Source organism: Drosophila kikkawai, chromosome 3L (genome assembly GCF_030179895.1).
Source record: "Drosophila kikkawai strain 14028-0561.14 chromosome 3L, DkikHiC1v2, whole genome shotgun sequence".
NCBI lineage: Eukaryota > Metazoa > Arthropoda > Insecta > Diptera > Drosophilidae > Drosophila > Drosophila kikkawai.
In genome coordinates, this window is record NC_091730.1 from 3,440,152 (window position 1) to 3,457,542 (window position 17,391).

Consider the following 17,391-nt stretch of genomic DNA (forward strand, 5'->3'; position numbering starts at 1 on the left):
GCGAAAAAAAAAATTATGCAGGGATTTTTTTTGTACGTTAAACAATTGAAATAATTTTTTTTTGTGGAGAGCCGAACCTTGCTAAGTACTTTCATAAACAAATACTCATGAGTAATGATGGTCTTGTATCTATGCGAATTTCAATGGCTCTCTTTTGGAATATTCTATTCTATTTTCTTTATTTATTTATCTATTTTTTCTATACCCTGTTTTTTTTTTTTGTAAGAAACCACTTGACACTTGAAGTGAACTTACTTTTGGGAACCAAAACACTTGAGTTGGGCATTCTTTATCTACTTGAAATTATGCAAATAATGAGCTAGACTTTTGCGCATGACGAAGCTCTGGCCGTATAATTGGTTGCTAATTGGAAAAATCAATGCTGCCACTATAATAAATTATGCTAAATTAGCTGGAGGTAGTTGGTAAAGACTGAATTTTTGGAGGAATGGCAGCGAACAGTTTATAAAATTTCAATTAACCCCATAACGGTACCTTTTAAGGCAAGTTAACACCTTATTCTGGTCAGAATTGGTCCAGAAATCGGCGCTGTTTTGGAGCCCAAACGAAAAGCCGCTTAAATCAGCGGCTCAATCAATCAGACAGAAAAGGTTCTCTGTTTTTAAATTAAGCTGCTTTTTTGGCGCTTTTGAAACAAGCTTTCTTTTCTTCATGTTACAGGGAAACAGTGGAACAAAAGGGTTTAAAAAATGTGACTTGAAAACATACAAAAATATAAGAAACATTTAAAGATGTTAGTGGGTTCTTGAAGTTATTAAATTTTATTATTAAATTATATTTAAAATATATATTTATTTATTTCTTATTTAAAAACACTTCTAAACAAATAAAAATTGCTGCGTTTACATGTATTTTCTCATTAGATTTAATTTTACAAAGCAAGTTTATAATTTAGCAAGAAAAACCTTCAAAAAATGTACAAAATAAGCTTGCTAAATATTCTTTAAAATGTTTTTTATTCCTCAATATTTATTCTAAAAAAAACAAACCCCTTTTGCTTCAATATTGCCCCACAGTCCGTGCGAAATGACAAATGTAAGCTGTTCTCTCGTTCGCATTTATTCAGTATATGCGTACCTATATAGGTTGTATATGTCCAGAAGGGAAATAAATGTGAATATCTGTTTTTGTTTCAGTTTTTTTCTTTTTTTGGCTGACTCCAGAACGTCACGTCAGCGCCATGTACTGATCTTTGGGCGAGATATTTGGGGGAATTGGAATTGGAATAAGAATCTGAATCGGAGGATCGAAATCGGAATCGGAGGAGCGGTTACCAGGTAGCACTGGACATCCAGTTCCAAGTCCAAGTCCAAGTCCGGGTCGGACTTAATGCAGTCCTCTTGGAATGCCTTTTTGATTGCATTTCATTAAGTCTGTTTTTTGTTGTTTTTTTTTTTTTTTTGGCACAGCCTGTTGCGGACATTTCAAAAATTTATGCACACTTGGCTGCCATTTTGAGCTTGTTAATTTTTCTTTATTTTTTTTCGTTTCATTTTGGTTGGGTTTTTGGTGTTTTTTACCTTTCTCAGATTTTTAACAAGCGCCGACGTCAAAAAGGAAGTTTTGTTTTAAAGCCAAATTAAGGCAAAAATAAAGAAAAGTCGAAAAGAAATAAATTAAAATGTAAATTGTTTTAAGAAATAAAATATTTATACTTTATGTTGATTTTATTAAATTTGTTATGGATTTTTTAAGGCATATTACTATCTTAGAAACTCAAAAATATATTTCTTTTTAAATAAAATTCTTTTGCAAATTGTTTAAATTAATTTAAAACTTAAATTAAATTTATGTAAGAGTATTCCTTCTTCAACTCTCAATTTTCCACCTTTATTTAAATGTTTTAAGTACTTTTTTGTCATTGTTGTTGTTTTTTTCAGGAAGCAAGCCACACCTTTTGCCCTGTCATGAATCATGTACCTCTTATTGAATTTTATATATATATTTTACATGGTTGTTCCACTTTGAAATAACCAACAAAAAAATAAAAGCATAAGCCTGTACAAGCTTAAATATCCGTGTATATATTTTACGAATTTGTTTGATATCTTGATTGCTTTGAAGTTTAATTTGTATAATCCCCAATCTTGCTTTGGTGTAAAAAAAAAATTAATTTTCCGTAATAAGATTAACCACATTGCAAATAAAATAAAATTCAAAAAAAGTGGGTTGAATCATGCTGGTTTGTTGCTGCCCCAAAAATTGAAATAATTTCGGCACTTTAAGCACAATATAATTTAGCAAAAAAAATTCTAATATTTATAAAAAGCTCTATCTCTCTCTCTCTTCATATGGAGTATATAAGTGGCCTGATGTATTCATAATATAATCGTTTGTCACACAAGGCAAAAGCTGAGAACGCTTCTGTTATTGTTATTGTCTGTCTAACATTTTTTGTTTACACAAATCAAGCCTCTGGTTCAAATTTCAGTTCAGTTCTCAATGTGAAGGTCAAAGTCAAAATACAAGCATAAACAATTCGCTTCATATAAACATATGGATATCTGATTGGTCAGCGAATCGGAAACCGAGTCAGACTTGGAGACGGAGACCCTAGATAAATAAGCCAAGCAAGTGACTCAATGTCTGGAGGGAATATAATATTATTACTATTTTTTGATTTATTTTAAATTCTGTAACTTAAAAAAACAATAAGGTTTCTTTAATTTCATTGTTCAAAGTGATATAATCATTTCTATTTGTTAGAATTTTTCAATATTGTTTCAAGAACCTTTGTCATAATGCCATCCCCCTGCTCCACATAATTTCCCTTATATTTTATCTAATTTCTAATACTTTCTGTGCAATATTTTGGCAAACTTCTGTTATATTTCTTGCTAGATCTTTGATGGCAAATCTCTAGCAGACACACACAAGTTCTAAATCGTTTCTATGCTAAAAGTGAAATGTGGTTAAACCACTTTTCCGAGCTCTTCTTTCCAAGATTCTGGCTTTAACAGCATTTGCGGCTTCAACTTGGACTTGCAACCTGGCAACCTGGCATCTATTGCTGCTTTGCTGCTGGCTTGCTGCTGGTCGAGTGTGCAATTTACTTTCAATGCCGCTCCTAGCCATTCCATTGTTGAGGCTTTCTTCTCCCCTGTGTGGCTTTTGGCACTTGTTCGTGGCGATTAGGAATGATAAAAGTATCTACATTATTTGGTTTTAAATAAATTAAATTAGAAAATCGATAGTAAAGCCTCAATATCTTATTGATAAATTATTGTTTAATAGTGGTATTTTGGGTATCCTTAGGTATTTCGTATTTTTGGATATTATAGTTTTTGCTGAAAATAAAAATAAAATTAATTACAAAGCTTAATATGATAAACTAAGGGTTAGATATTAATCAAAAATATCTTTATCGAATACAGGTTGCATTATTTAAAAGAAATGTCTTCTCAGAGTCATCGATATTTCTACGATTCTTATGATATTTTTTAAAGATTTATCGGTTTTCAATACCTAACGATTTTTCTGCTTTATATTTTAACGATATAATATCAATTCTTATGATATTTTTTTAAGATTTATCCCTTTTCAATACTTAACGATTTTTCTTCGATATATTTTAACTGTCTTTTTCATCCCTAATACCCATGTTGCTGTTGTGATATTGCTGCTGTCAGCGTCTAGTCAGCACGTTGCCCGCGTGTCTGGTTTTGTTGCATGTTGGCATGCAGCAGCAGCAGCAGCAACAGCAACGCGGTATGCAATTTGCAATAGTTGCGCTTGCGCAATTCAAATGCACACCCGTGGAAATACCCGTATACACTCGCCGAAACACACGTACATAACTCAGTTACGTAGTTGGCAGCAAAAGACGACGATGTAAGACGGAAGGCGGAAGGGGAAGACGAAGTTGCAAGTTGCCGGGAAAACCGGAAAATCCACACGCTATGATCGGAGAAAAAGTGCAACTCCCCATTTGTTGTTTTTTTTCCGCCGACCGCCCCACAACCAAGCATTACCATTCTTGTTACACTAGACGACAAGAGGTTAGATTGGGGATAACTAAGCCAAAAGGGAGTGTAGATTATATTTAAAATATTATTAAAAGCTATATAAAATAGTTAAATCAAATATGTGGATAAATTCTATATAAAATAGTAATTAATTAGTGTCTAAAGTGACATATTTTGTTCTCTTTTATTTATGAATTACTTACCTTAAAGTAACTTTACAACTTTCTTAAAGAGTTAAAAAGCTCAAAGAAAACTCTTTTCCAAATGAAATATTATAAATAAACCCTGTAAAATAAATTTATAAACTAAAATATTATAAATTAACCCTACCTCTACATCTTCCCTCTAGAATATTCAATTTTAATTTGCTTTTTAGTGTAAAATTCACCCGTTGAATTTCTCACATTGTATTTATAATGATAGTGCTGCTGCGGGTCCAATTGAAATGGAAACCTCGGCCGCCATCTGCCCCATCGATCGCTCCTAACCAGTATTCGCGCAGTATTCTCTCCCCTGCCATCTCCTTTTACCCCCTTCGATTTTGATAGTTTCGTAAACGGGGCGGTTTAATTGCATTTATTATGATTGACACTGATAAATCGGCAAATATCTGGCTGTCAGCTAGCAACACTTGCAGCAAATTGAACAATTAACCATCCATCAGGCCGAATTGAAGTCAATATGTTTAGATAGATGGTTAGATCTTGCATAAGCATCTGGCTGGTTGACTGTAGGTTCGCAACCTGGTCAGTTTTAGAGCTACCAGAGCCCAGGGTTCAATGAGCCTTGAGCCAGCCAGCCATCCGCTGGTTGCTGCTGCTGCTGCTGCCACTCGAACTTAGCCTCAAACAGGTAACTGCAGGAGTTCAGGTTCAGACCAGGTCCCGCCAGCAAGTGCATCAGAGTAACTTTAAAGTTTAAACTATTTTTTTGCTAAGTACACAGGGGGAAAAAGGGGAGAAAAATAGATCAAATATTTGAAAAAATAATAGAGAAAATAATACCTAAAATCAATGATAAAATACAACTTAAACAGAAATTATTAAGTTCAGAAGTCAATAGATACAAATATTTAAAAAGTTAATATCAAATGTTGAAATCGTCTTAGCAAACTGCTGAATTTGTAGAAGTTGTTTAAGAAATATCTACATTTTTCTCTGTGTAAGTTAACTTTGCCGATGAGGAAGCCAGAAGCATTGAAGATTATGCAGCGATGATGGCGATAAGTGGCCAGCAGCCAGTGCTAAACTACTGGCTTTGTTGTCCCATCCAGAGGTACGTCACCGGTTAGAATCAGTTAGAAGTAACTGCAGAAAAACAAAAACAAAAAAAAAAAACTGTGGGAAAGTGTGAAAAACAGATAAGACGGAAAACTAAAGATAAAGCCAAGGGCCTTATCTTGGGTTTAAGTTGGAAATTTATATTACAAGCTGTGTGTGATGTCACAGGTAAACATTTTTTAAAGACCTTTACAAAGTATGAAAGTAGAAGGGGAGGTTCCCGATGCTTAGATATATCAACCATATATTATAGGGAAAATTTAGTTAATACAGAAATCTAAAAATATCTGAAAAACTATTTACAACTTAGAGTCATAAGCATTTGAAGTCATAAATTAGATACCATAAAAACTTCCATAAACTTCATCATAAAAAAGCTATATTTTACAATACTTTTTGTATCTTTAATATGTATCTGTATCTGTAGCTGTATCTTTAATGTATATCTATATCTGTAGCTGTATCTTTAATGCATATCTGTATCTGTATCTGTATATCTGGAATATATCTTTATCTTTAAATATTTTCCCTTGCCTTGTTACAATTATTTTTCCCGCTTTGGTTATATTTTAATCATCAATCAAATCAGGAATGCTAATTAAGCACGTGCTACTCCCATTCATCTCTAATTATGCATAAATAAATATTCCCTCAATTCACAAGCATTCCAGTGAAACAGCAACAATGGCAGCCAAGTATTTCAAATAGAAATCAAAAGCACAAAATGCGCAATAAACAAAATCGAATGAAAAACAGAGGAAAAAGTAAGAAACCATCATGGAAAGCAATAACAACACAAATTCAAGGCCAAAGTTTAGGGGGGCTAAGCAAAAAATAAAAAATTAATAATAATAAAAGAAAAAAGTAAATAAATAAAAGAAAAAGAAAAGAAGGAGGGCAGGAAACTCCTGTCGCTTACACTGTGAACAAATTTAAAGGAATATATGTATATTACACAGAAATTGAATGATAATGATATATCATCGATTAGTTACCAAATATTTCAAATTTTTTGAAGTATATAAAATTTTTTTTTTATATTTTATATATTTTTTAGTAAATAATAAAAATATTTATTAAAAAACTCTCATAGCTATTAAAAAACCTTTACCTTTCTTTGCTTTTATGATTTCTACACTCATCTCTTAGTAGTTTTTTGTCTCTAAACATTGAATATTTTCTTTAAAAAACTCTTAATTTCTCCAAGTGTAGGGGTATATGTATGTGTGTATATATAGTGACAATTTCACTTTCCTTATCATCGAGGTCGGGCATAGTGATAAGATTTGCGACTGCAGCCAGTGAGTTGCGATTGCGATTGCAATGGAACCAAAAGAGCGGCTGTCCCGGCAGAAAGTGAAATTAAATTCCGTCATTGCTTTTTTATAAACCCAAACACACACACACACACACAAGCGTAAATGTGTGTATGTATAGGCAAATGTTTAGAAACGAATTTGCGAATAATATTTGACATTGAAATTTTGGCAAAACGAATAAAAAAAAAAAGTAGGGGGAACAAAAAGTGAGATACGAGTAGAGCGGAATTTGGACAAACTGTTTTAATATTTGTTTTTTTGCATATACAATTTATACACTTATAGAAATAGGTTAAAATCTTAAATAATATATTCATAAACTCATTTATACAAAAAAGTAAAAAAGTTTTTAAATATAACAATTTTGTTTAATTGTGAGAATTATTTTATCATTAAAAACACAAAAAGCAAATGTTTGAGTTTATTTTTAAAGGCTAGAAAATTATTTTTAAATCTTCTTTTAATTTTATATATTTAATAAAAATTCTAGAAAAATTTCTAAGATCTATTTTATACATAAAATTAATTAAAAACTTCATTTAAATTAGCTAACCAAAAATGCGACATGTGCCTGAATGTTATTATCAGCTCAACCTTGAACTTCCAAGGTGTTGGCTTATCAATTTGCCAAAATAATACGAAGAAAAAATCCGAAATAAAGAGCTTTTTTGCTAACAAGTTGTCGCATGCTGTTCACACGACTGCGTTTTTAATGCATATATGTTTTATATTATATATAAACCGATAAGGTTTTCTCTGCTTCCCACTTTCATTTTGGCGAGTGTATGGGTTCCAGCGGGTTCTGCGTTTTTTCCTGCAGTCTGCTTTGGGATTTCAAAGCTATAGTTCCATATAAATCGGGAGGAAGTAAATTAAGAAGATTGAATACATAAAAAGTAATAAAAATATATAATATATAGGAGGTTTTTAAATATTACAATATGATTTTTTGACTTAATTTCAATTAAAAACCCAATTTTAATCACTTTCTATTACTAATGTTCGATTCTTTGCTCCTATTTCCATTTTCAGAACACACAACACTGCCATATTGCAACAAAGAATATATAGAACTGTAAACAGAAACCAGATCAACCTCAATCTACCTCGTTTTTGGGCCAATATCAATATACAATACCAGCCAGAATCGAATGTATAGAACCGAGAACCCAAATCCAAGTCCGAAGTAATGGGAACCACAATATGGAACAACAGGCAGTGACCAAGACCACCTAGAATTGCTGCTGAGATTACACACCCCTGAGATTATAAGAACAACCCACTTAAGATCTAGAGGATCATCCGCAAAACCCCTAATTCCCAGGATTCCCAGGAACTCTAGTGGCCAACAGTATGACCAAGAGCAACGGGGATGTGGAGGCCGGCGCCACTCAGGCTGCATCCTTGGGCGGCGGCAAGCCCAGCAATGGACATGGCCAGGTAAATGGCTATCATCAGAATGGCGGCGGTGGACGCCGAGACTCTAGCCAGGCCTTCACACCGCTCCTGGCCCAGAACGGTGGCAACGAGGTGGCCACAACGCCGCCGCCCAGCACAGTGCTCTACGAGAGCACGCCCAGCAACAACAACGAGTGGAAGGGACCGGCGGTGGAGGACCTCAAGAATGGCAACCACACCAACAACAATGGCACCTCCAATGGCCATGGACATGGCCACAATCTCAGCGAGAAATATGCCCACGAGCAGGCGCCTCTAACTGGCGGCTACAAGCTGCCCCCTCGCTCCAGTGAATCGGAAGAGTCCGACTTTGATTCAGACCTCAATGGCGGCTCCTCCTCGGCGGATGCTGCTGCCAGTTGCGGTTTGTTCGGCTGCCGACCTAGGTGGGCCAGGAGATTCGCCTCGACGCACGTCTTTATGGTGGTCTTCCTGCTGGCCTACATTCTGCAGGGAATGTACATGACTTACTTCGTCTCTGTGATTACCACCATTGAGAAGCTCTTTCAGATCAAGTCGAAGACGACAGGACTCCTCCTAAGCGCCAGCGAGATGGGTCAGATTTGCACGGCCATGTTGCTGACCTACTTTGCGGGCAGGGGTCATCGTCCGCGATGGATAGCCTGCGGAATGGTCCTCTTCTCCATAGCAGCTTTTGCCTGTGCCCTTCCCCACTTCATTTTCGGGGAGCAGCTGATGCATTCCAGTGTGATTCTGCAGCAACAGCCGCAGCAGATTGAGTCCACCTCCTCAATGTGGCTGAATGGCAGCCGGGACTCGGAGGTGATGAGCCTGAATCCCAATCTGTGCATCCTGGGGGGCAATTCCAGCCTGTCGGGTAGTGAGTGCAATGAGGAGCGGCAGCTGGAGCAGGCCTCTCACTCCAAGATCACCGTCATTGTGCTGTGCATCTTCTTTGGCAGTCTGCTGAGCTCGGGCATTGGCCAGACGGCGGTGGCCACCCTGGGCATTCCCTACATCGATGACAATGTGGGCAGCAAGCAGTCACCCATGTACATGGCCGTCACCATAGGCATGCGCATCCTGGGTCCAGCCTCTGGTTTTATTTTTGGCAGCTTCTGCACCCGCTGGTATGTGAACTTCTCCAATCCCGGCTTTGATGCCACCGATCCGCGTTGGATTGGTGCCTGGTGGCTGGGCCCAGTGGCCATTGGCAGCCTGATGCTGCTGGCCTCGATTGCCATGTTTTCGTTTCCCAAGCAACTGCGAGGCAAGCAGCAGTCCCAGGCGGCGGCAGTGGCAGCTCCTCCAGCAGAGCCAGAGGAGAAGCCAAAGCTGAAAGGTGAGTTCAAGGGGATTTTTAGAGATTTTTATACCTTTTCAAGATTCAATATTTCCTATTTTCCTGTCCAGATTTTCCCAAGACTGTACGCCGTCAGCTAAGCAACGATATCCTTATGTTCCGCACTGCCTCCTGTGTGTTCCATCTGCTGCCCATCGCGGGCTTGTATACTTTCCTTCCCAAATATCTGGAGACACAGTTTCGGCTGGCCACCTACGATGCCAATATGATAGCTGCCTTCTGTGGCATCCTGGTCATGGGCATTGGCATTGTCATCTCCGGCTTGTTTATCCTGAAGCGAAAGCCCACGGCTAGAGGTGTGGCTGCCTGGATAGCCTTTACAGCTCTGGTGTATTCCGTGGGCATGATTATCCTGATGTTTATAGGCTGCAGTATGAATGACTTTGCGGGCTACAAGGCCAGCGATGGCAACAGGTGGGGTGTCCTTATTTTTTTATATAGAAAATATAATATTTTTTTTATATGTATACAAATTTTCATCTTAATCGGATTAGTTTTACGTTAACTACAGATTTCTAGTTAACTTGGTAAATTACTCTAAGCAGCTGCCAGAAAGTAGGCTATACTTTTTATCAACTAAATTAAAATGCTATTTAAGCATGGAAAATCTTTATAAAATCATTAGTTAAACCTCCCAGCTTTATGAGTTTGATTATATAGCTTCTTAATTATTTAAAATGTATATATAATTTATATTTAATGTAATAAAAACCTTATATTCCCCTTTTAGTCCCGCTCTTATCGAGCCCACCTGCAGTGCCGCTCTCAACTGTACCTGTGATAAGGAGAACTTTGCCCCAATTTGTGCCGATGGCAAGATGTACATCTCGGCCTGCCATGCGGGATGCAGCAGTACCTCGCTGCGACCCAGCGATAATCGCACCCTATACACCGACTGCGCTTGCATTCCAGATGGTGAGCAAGTCCTTCTCCCATTAAATCACTTCCTTTTTATAAAGATATTTCCTTTTCTACAGCTCCGGAGGCGGTCAACGGTTACTGTGATAATAACTGCAAGAACTTCATCTACTTTATACTGATCTTTGCCATTTGCGTATTTATGCATTCCACCTCCGAGGTGGGCAGCATGCTGCTCGTCATGCGATGTACACATCCCAAAGGTAAGAAGACAGACCCTTCCCTAAAAATATTTCTATATTAATGAATTATTTATCTATTAATCCCTTCACAGATAAGGCCATGGCCATGGGTGTGATACAGTCGGCCATTGGCCTGTTTGGCAATGTTCCTTGTCCCATCATCTACGGCGCCGTTGTGGACTCCGCCTGCCTCATCTGGAAGTCGGTGTGTGGCAAGCATGGAGCCTGTTCGCTCTACGATGCGGATACCTTTAGGCACTATTTTCTGGGTGAGCTCTACAAAAACTTTACATAAACTTGGAAAGAATGCTAACTCTATAACCCTTGATTTATCCTTTAAAGGCATCACCGCTGGCATCATGTTCCTGGCATTCCTGATGGACCTGGTGGTCTGGCGCAAGGCTCATCGCATTGACATTGCGCCCGAGGATCCCCAAGAAGGCAACGGGCACACGGGCAATGGACGCTCCCTGGAGGTGTCCGAGTCAAAGCAGCCCATCTCACCGGCGCCGGATACGACGGTTTAGGAAAGGAAGAATACTCTAGACAGAGACATAGACAGAGACAGAGACGAGAGCTTGGCCCAGCAGCTGAGAGATTTCCAATAAACGTTTACCTTAATTGTTAATTAGTTATCATTTTGTCTAGTTTTTTAGCCTAGTGCAAGAGTTATGTATTTAGTTAAGAGAGAAAGAGAGTGGCATCTTTGATTATAGGGAGACCTCATTGGAACCCAAACCCGAACCCCAGGATCCCTGCTCCATATTCTACATAAAACCCCTATATATGGATTACGTTTAAATTCTGTGTAAAAATCTCAACGCGAAACGAAGATATAAAGCGTAACTAAAAAAAGGAGAAAATTAGAAAGAAAATAATTGAGAAAAGCGAAAAGTAAATTGAGAAATCTGTAATGTGTAAACTATATATGTGTAATCTGTAATCTGTAATTAATATATTAGACATATACATTTACATGTATGTATGTAATTGCAACCTATCTGTGGTAGTTAAATTTTAGTTAAAATTCAAACTAATTGTCTAAGTTTTGTCATACAACAAGAGCAACCAACAACAAAAAAAGAATATACGAAAAGAAATTAAATGGAAAAACTATATACAAATAATAAGTATATTTTCTTATATTTTTTATGGGTTTTAAAATTAAGATTTTTTTGATAAAATAAGTGGGAAATCGTCAGTTTAGGTGTTTTCCAGAAAATGTTGCTAGGAACATGATTAGCAACACGTATTGTTGCTGGCAATATCACCATGTTGCACAGCAAAGATGCAGGTTAAGCAACATTTTTTGAGCAACACCTTTTATTGCTGGCAACTTAAACATGTTGCAAAGGTTTAGTATGAAAATATATCCATGTTTTTCCTCAATTTCATCCCAAATTCTTCCAAAATTAGAAATTTCATTTCTATAATTATTTCCTTTAAAAAATACACTCTTTTTTTCTACCAAAAATGTTTGTTTTTTATTAACAATTTCAATAAAAAATGCTTAAATTTACGAAATGCAATATCGCGCACTGCAATGGCCGCTGCCTTTCGCCTAACAAAAACAACAACAAATTGTGTTATACAAAACGAAAACTTGAATTGTTTGTAAAAACTTGCTTGGGCTATTGTCTCTGAAATAACAAGAAAAAGGATTAAAAGACAGCACAGATCGCACGCAATAATGGAGATTGTCTGAGTGGCATCCAAAATCAAAATAAATCAAAATGAAAATCCTAAGATTAAAATCAACTATCGGGCGACCACAGCTTGAAGGTGCGATCGAACGATGTGGTGGCTATATACTGAGCATTCGGTGAAATGTCCACGGAGATGACCTTGTTGTCATGGCCCTGCAGCGTCTTCAGCGGCTGCCACGTCTTGTTCGACCAGATCTTGGTCGTGGAGTCGTAGGAGCAGGTGACCAGGAAGCTGCCGCACTCCTGCTGGTACTTCACATCCGAAATGAGGTTTGTGTGCGCGGGAATGGTGTACACCGGCTGTCGTCGTCGCAAGTCCCAGATCTTGCAGGTATTGTCCTGCGAGCCGGTGGCTATGTGAAAGCCATTCGGCGAAAAGTCCACGCCAAATACGGCCCCCAAGTGGCCCTCGAGGAACATGATGCAGCGCCCGGTGCGCAGGTCCCACACCCGTCCAAAGGCATCCAAGCCGCCGGTGCACAGAACACTGCCGTCCGACTGATAGCTGAGGCAGTGCACCGGCTTAGCATGTCCCTCCTGATGCAGCACCTCTGTCTTCTGCTCCAAATCCCACAGCCGCCAGCTGGAATCATAGCAGGCGGTGGCCAAGAAACGGCCGGACGGATGGAAAGCCACCTTGGACACGCGATGCGGCATGTGGCCGGTGATGTCTGCAATGGACTCCTCGTTGTTAAAGCCCCACAGCTTGACGGCGCCATCGTGGCCGCCCGAGGCCATGGCCACCACGTTCTCCTCGTCGGCATGGACACCGGGCCGCAAGGCCACGCCGCCAACATAGCTGGCATGGCCACGCAGCGTCTGCTTAAGCTCGCAGTCGGGCACGCTCCACAGCTTGCAGAGGCCGGACCATGAGGCAGTCAGCAGCAGCGAGGAATCGGCACTGAAGGCGGCACTGCTGACGGGCCGTGTGTCGCCCACCTGGGAGCAGAGTGGTGCCAGTGACTGCAGCTTCTTTTGCATCTCCACCATGCGACCGGCACGCGCTGCGCTGGGCACCTCCAGAGCCTGCCGGGCACGCTCTAATCGATCCTTGGCCCGCGGCAGCGAGTAATCCGCCAGCCAGAGCCGGGCAATGCGCAGGGTGTCCGGTCCTTCGTGGTACCATGTTGCCTGTTCCTGGTCGCGCGACTGCACCTTACGCTCCTCAACATCCTCGGCGCCTCGCCCACGATTAATGGCATTCTCGCCAAGATTGGCCAGCAGCTCCTTGAGACGGCGTCGCCGTTCTGCAGGTCCTTCGCCGAAGAAACAAATCGGTTCGTTCAACTGACGCAGGTTGTTCTTGATCTCGGCATCGTCCGTGGACACATTGATCTGGCGGGCGCGCTTCTTACGCTCGAATTCCTCCAGCAGCGCCACCTTGTCGCGCTCCATTTCCGCCTCCAGATCGAAGTAGTCGTCGTCGATCTTGTTGGCCAGTGTGGCTGCTGTGGGCAGTGCGGCCGCAGCTTTTGCACTGCCGGCAGTCTTGCCCGCCGGCTTGCCGCTGCCTGTCGCCTTCTTGGATGCCTCCTCGTAGTCTTCATCTGAGTCTATGTCCTCCAGCTGGCCTCCAGTGTTTCCCGCCGCCGCTGTAGTCGCTCCTCCTCCTCCCCCTTCCCTTCCTGCTCCAGATCCCGAGGAAGATGCCGGCGCCGGAGCGCCGGTTGTGGCAGACGCCGCCGCCGCATTCTGACGCTTGCGCTCCGTCTCCTCCAGCGAGCCATAGTGGAGCGTCCGCTGGCGCTTGATGTACTGGATATCTTCGTCATCTGACATTGTACGCCAGCGAGCGTGTAGAATTAATTTTAAACCAAAATTTCGCCGAAAAACGAAAGAAACAACAAAAAATATTTCGTTCAATGAAAACGTTTTGCTAGCTAGTGTTGGACAACGCCATTAGGGGTGGTTAGTGGGTGCAAAGGATGGCAGCACCACGGTCTGGGGCAAAAAGTACCAGATCGTCCATGCATATCGATATATCGATATATTTTCCACATCCCCGTTCTGTTAAAACGCCCTCTCAATTTGGGAATTCCATAAGCAAAATTCTGTTAGGCTCTCATTTTAACAGAAAATTCTGTTACAACTCTGTTATCTGTTGTAGGTTGTAGTATCAGATGTGGTTCGAATATAAAAAATACTGAATTTATTTATGCATACGCATATCGATATATTTATATCGCTATATTTGGTCACACTTTCTACGCACACACGCACGCCTAACGAATTTTCCTGGGTAAAAAATAAAAGCGGAGTGAAAATTTCCGATTTTCCCGCACGTTTTCTCCGATTTAGCCAGCCAGAGTGGGTCACAGGACCTGCGACATAGCTGTCACTGCCCGGTACGCCGCAGCCATTTTCACGCCGACCGTCAGAGGGAAATGAGCGCAGCCAGTAACAAAATGTCGGCCACCGATCAGATGCGCGCAATGCTGGACCAGCTAATGGGCACCACACGGAACGGGGACGAGCGCCAGCTCAAGTTCTCGGACTCGCGGGTGTGCAAGTCCTTCCTGCTCGACTGCTGCCCCCACGACATCCTGGCGTCCACTCGCATGGATCTCGGTGAGTGTCCCAAAGTGCATGACCTGGCTTTCCGCGCAGATTACGAGAGTGCGGCCAAGACGCGCGACTACTACTACGACATCGAGGCCATGGAGCACCTGCAGGCCTTCATAGCCGACTGCGACCGGCGCACGGACTCGGCCAAGCAGCGGCTCAAGGAGACCCAGGAGGAGCTCACCGCCGAGGTGGCCGAAAAGGCCAACGCTGTGCACGGCCTGGCTGAGGAGATTGGCAAGAAGCTGGCCAAGGCGGAGGCTCTGGGCGAGGCCGGCGAGGTCGAGGACAGCATGGAGCTGATGAAGGAGATCGATGAGCTGCGCGGCAAGAAGATCAAGGCCGAGCACGAATACCGCACCTCTATGCCCGCCTCGACGTACCAACAGCAGAAGCTGCGCGTGTGCGAGGTCTGCTCCGCTTACCTGGGCATCCACGACAACGATATCCGGCTGGCGGACCACTTTGGTGGTAAGTTGCATCTCGGCTTCCTCACCATACGCGAGAAGCTGATCGAGCTGGAGAAGACGGCGGCGCCGCGCAAGGCAGAGCTGAAGAGGACGGGTAAGATGCCCGATCGAGACGATGAGGGACGTGGACGCAATCGCTACTTTGTAGGTGGCCGAGAGTTGGACCGTCGCTCGCGTGTTCATCGCTCCCGTTCCAGAGAGCGTCAGCGTATCCGTGATGCAGAGCGAGAACGCGACAGGCCCAATGGCGAAAAGGGTGGCAAGGAGACGGCTGAAGGACCAGCGGAGAGACCCGAACGGCCACCAGAACGTGAGCGCGGAGGACGTCGAGAGGACCGTGGCGATCACAGAGATGGCCGGCAAGATCGGGAACGTGATAGGGATGGCAGACGGGATCGTGACCGAGGCCAGGGACATCGCAACGACAGAGGACGCTTTGGAGGTGGTGGCAACCATCGAGATGACAGACGTCGATCACGCTCCAGGGACAGATCACCACGTGAACGCCGCAACTTTAATCACTTTCGGGATGGACCCGGCGGTGGCGGTGGAGGAGGAGGAGGTGGCGGAGGCAATAACCGAAGACGCTCTTACTCCCGCGAACGCTACAACCGCCGCTAAAGGAATCCCTCCAGGCAGCGCACGTACGTAGCATTAATCACAACAACTACAAAATGCCACTACTGAAAAACCAACAGCAACTGAGAATATATTCGTAGCTTAATCAAACCAACCAACCTTCGAAATGTTAATAATTTCTACTCTTGATCTTACGCTCCTTTGAACCTCTTAAACACCGAAATAAAGCGAATTAAACTCTGTTCAAAAAGTCCCACAAAAAAATATAGAAATTAACCCAATAAACCCCAGAACCGAAAACAGAAAAACCCCCAAAGAGATAGACACACGTTAGTTCCAAGTAGAGAGCAAGTAGTAACCCCACAGTTAGGAGGAAGAGGAGTTAACCCCGCCCACTCTTTAACATTTGATATTTTGTGTGTTGTATAGCAAAGGTACACCCACTCTCCCTCGCCTCTATAATGTACTCTTCTCAGCTCAGGTCACGTCGTCGATGCATCGCTGTCGTCCCAGTTTTTGGGGTAAGCCTGTCGACCATATTTCTATAACTCTGACACTATCACTGCTCTGATCTGATTTGATTTGATTTGATTTGATTTGTAACCCCAAAGCTAAAGCGTTCTCTACTCGAAGTTTCCACATTTTGCAGCCGCTTTTGGTACGTATTGAGTATATATAAATACCATATATACCCAGATGTTAGCCAGTTACATATATATAACATAGATAATCCAGATAAACTATAGCTTGGGTACGTATCGATGAGAGAGATTATTGTGTTTTTATGCGTTCCTGGGTACGTATTTATGTTAGAAGATCACGACTTTGTGTGGTACGTATGCAAATAACGTTTTGTGATAACACTCCCAGGCTCTGTAGGGTTCTCTCGGCGTTCCAGACCCCAACGTACGTATTGATCCAGTCTCTCTCTATAAAAAAATAAAAAGAAAACCATCATAAAAATGCAAAAATATTAATATACAACTCTCGTAGCTGTTCAGAACTATACGTTTTTCGCTGCCGATGCATATGGGGGCTCAGATCAATCAGTTATATATACATATATGTGAGTATTCGGGGCACTAATCTCTCTGATACCAAAATTCTATAATCATCGAAGAGGGACGGGGGCAGAGGATGTCTGTCTCTGTTTCTGTGTATTTCTGGTTCGTTTCTTTCGACAGGGGAGAGCAGTGTAAAGAGTTATTTGTGTTTGGTCCCATTTGCCACTTATTTGGGTAAGAATCGATCGAAAACGATAACTAATATATCTATCTATATATCTATCCCGTAATTATATTGTTTTTTATCTAAATTGTAAGTCCAAAAAACACTGTCCTAAACTCACACACACTCTTAAGTTAAATATATCACACACACACAAAACACAAACACTCTTTTAAGTAAGATCTAAATTAACACTTATCTTTATGGATCTAAGCGGATTGTAATAAAATTGCACTTGAATTATATGGCAGAGTGAGCTTGTTTTTTTTACTCTATTAATGAGGGTTTTATAAGTAATTTCTTGATGGGGAAAGGTCTTATATTGTGTGTTGCAATACGATATTGCCTAGAAAAAGAGTAGAAAGTAGAAAGCAGGGTGT

At 41.3% G+C, this 17,391-nt stretch overlaps 3 protein-coding genes across 3 annotated transcripts in view; 2 read left to right on the forward strand and 1 right to left on the reverse strand.

The window, feature by feature from the left end:
• Positions 1 to 11,585, forward strand: part of Oatp74D (Organic anion transporting polypeptide 74D) — a 28,823-nt gene extending 17,238 nt beyond the window's left edge. The window contains exons 4-9 of the mRNA XM_017162909.3: positions 7,618 to 9,346; positions 9,418 to 9,781; positions 10,098 to 10,282; positions 10,345 to 10,488; positions 10,560 to 10,736; positions 10,810 to 11,585. Of these exons, the coding sequence (XP_017018398.1) occupies positions 7,939 to 9,346; positions 9,418 to 9,781; positions 10,098 to 10,282; positions 10,345 to 10,488; positions 10,560 to 10,736; positions 10,810 to 10,994 (2,463 nt within the window). The 5' untranslated portion in view covers positions 7,618 to 7,938 and the 3' untranslated portion in view covers positions 10,995 to 11,585. The remainder of the gene's footprint in view (positions 1 to 7,617; positions 9,347 to 9,417; positions 9,782 to 10,097; positions 10,283 to 10,344; positions 10,489 to 10,559; positions 10,737 to 10,809) is intronic.
• A 339-nt stretch (positions 11,586 to 11,924) lies between these two features.
• U4-U6-60K (U4-U6 small nuclear riboprotein factor 60K) lies at positions 11,925 to 14,117 on the reverse strand. The gene has a single exon (XM_017162947.3). It carries the CDS (start codon positions 13,950 to 13,952, stop codon positions 12,222 to 12,224), a length of 1,731 nt encoding a protein of 576 aa, XP_017018436.1. The 5' UTR covers positions 13,953 to 14,117; the 3' UTR covers positions 11,925 to 12,221.
• A 246-nt stretch (positions 14,118 to 14,363) lies between these two features.
• LOC108071917 (putative RNA-binding protein Luc7-like 1) lies at positions 14,364 to 17,263 on the forward strand. The gene has a single exon (XM_017162876.3). The coding sequence runs from the start codon at positions 14,558 to 14,560 to the stop codon at positions 15,824 to 15,826; it is 1,269 nt and encodes a 422-aa protein (XP_017018365.1). The 5' UTR covers positions 14,364 to 14,557; the 3' UTR covers positions 15,827 to 17,263.
• Positions 17,264 to 17,391: the final 128 nt, after the last annotated feature.

Bases quoted from the DNA above. Each gene is read 5' to 3' on its own strand.
- U4-U6-60K (XM_017162947.3), bottom strand. From the start codon at position 13,952: ATGTCAGATGACGAAGATATCCAGTACATCAAGCGCCAGCGGACGCTC.
- LOC108071917 (XM_017162876.3), top strand. From the start codon at position 14,558: ATGAGCGCAGCCAGTAACAAAATGTCGGCCACCGATCAGATGCGCGCA.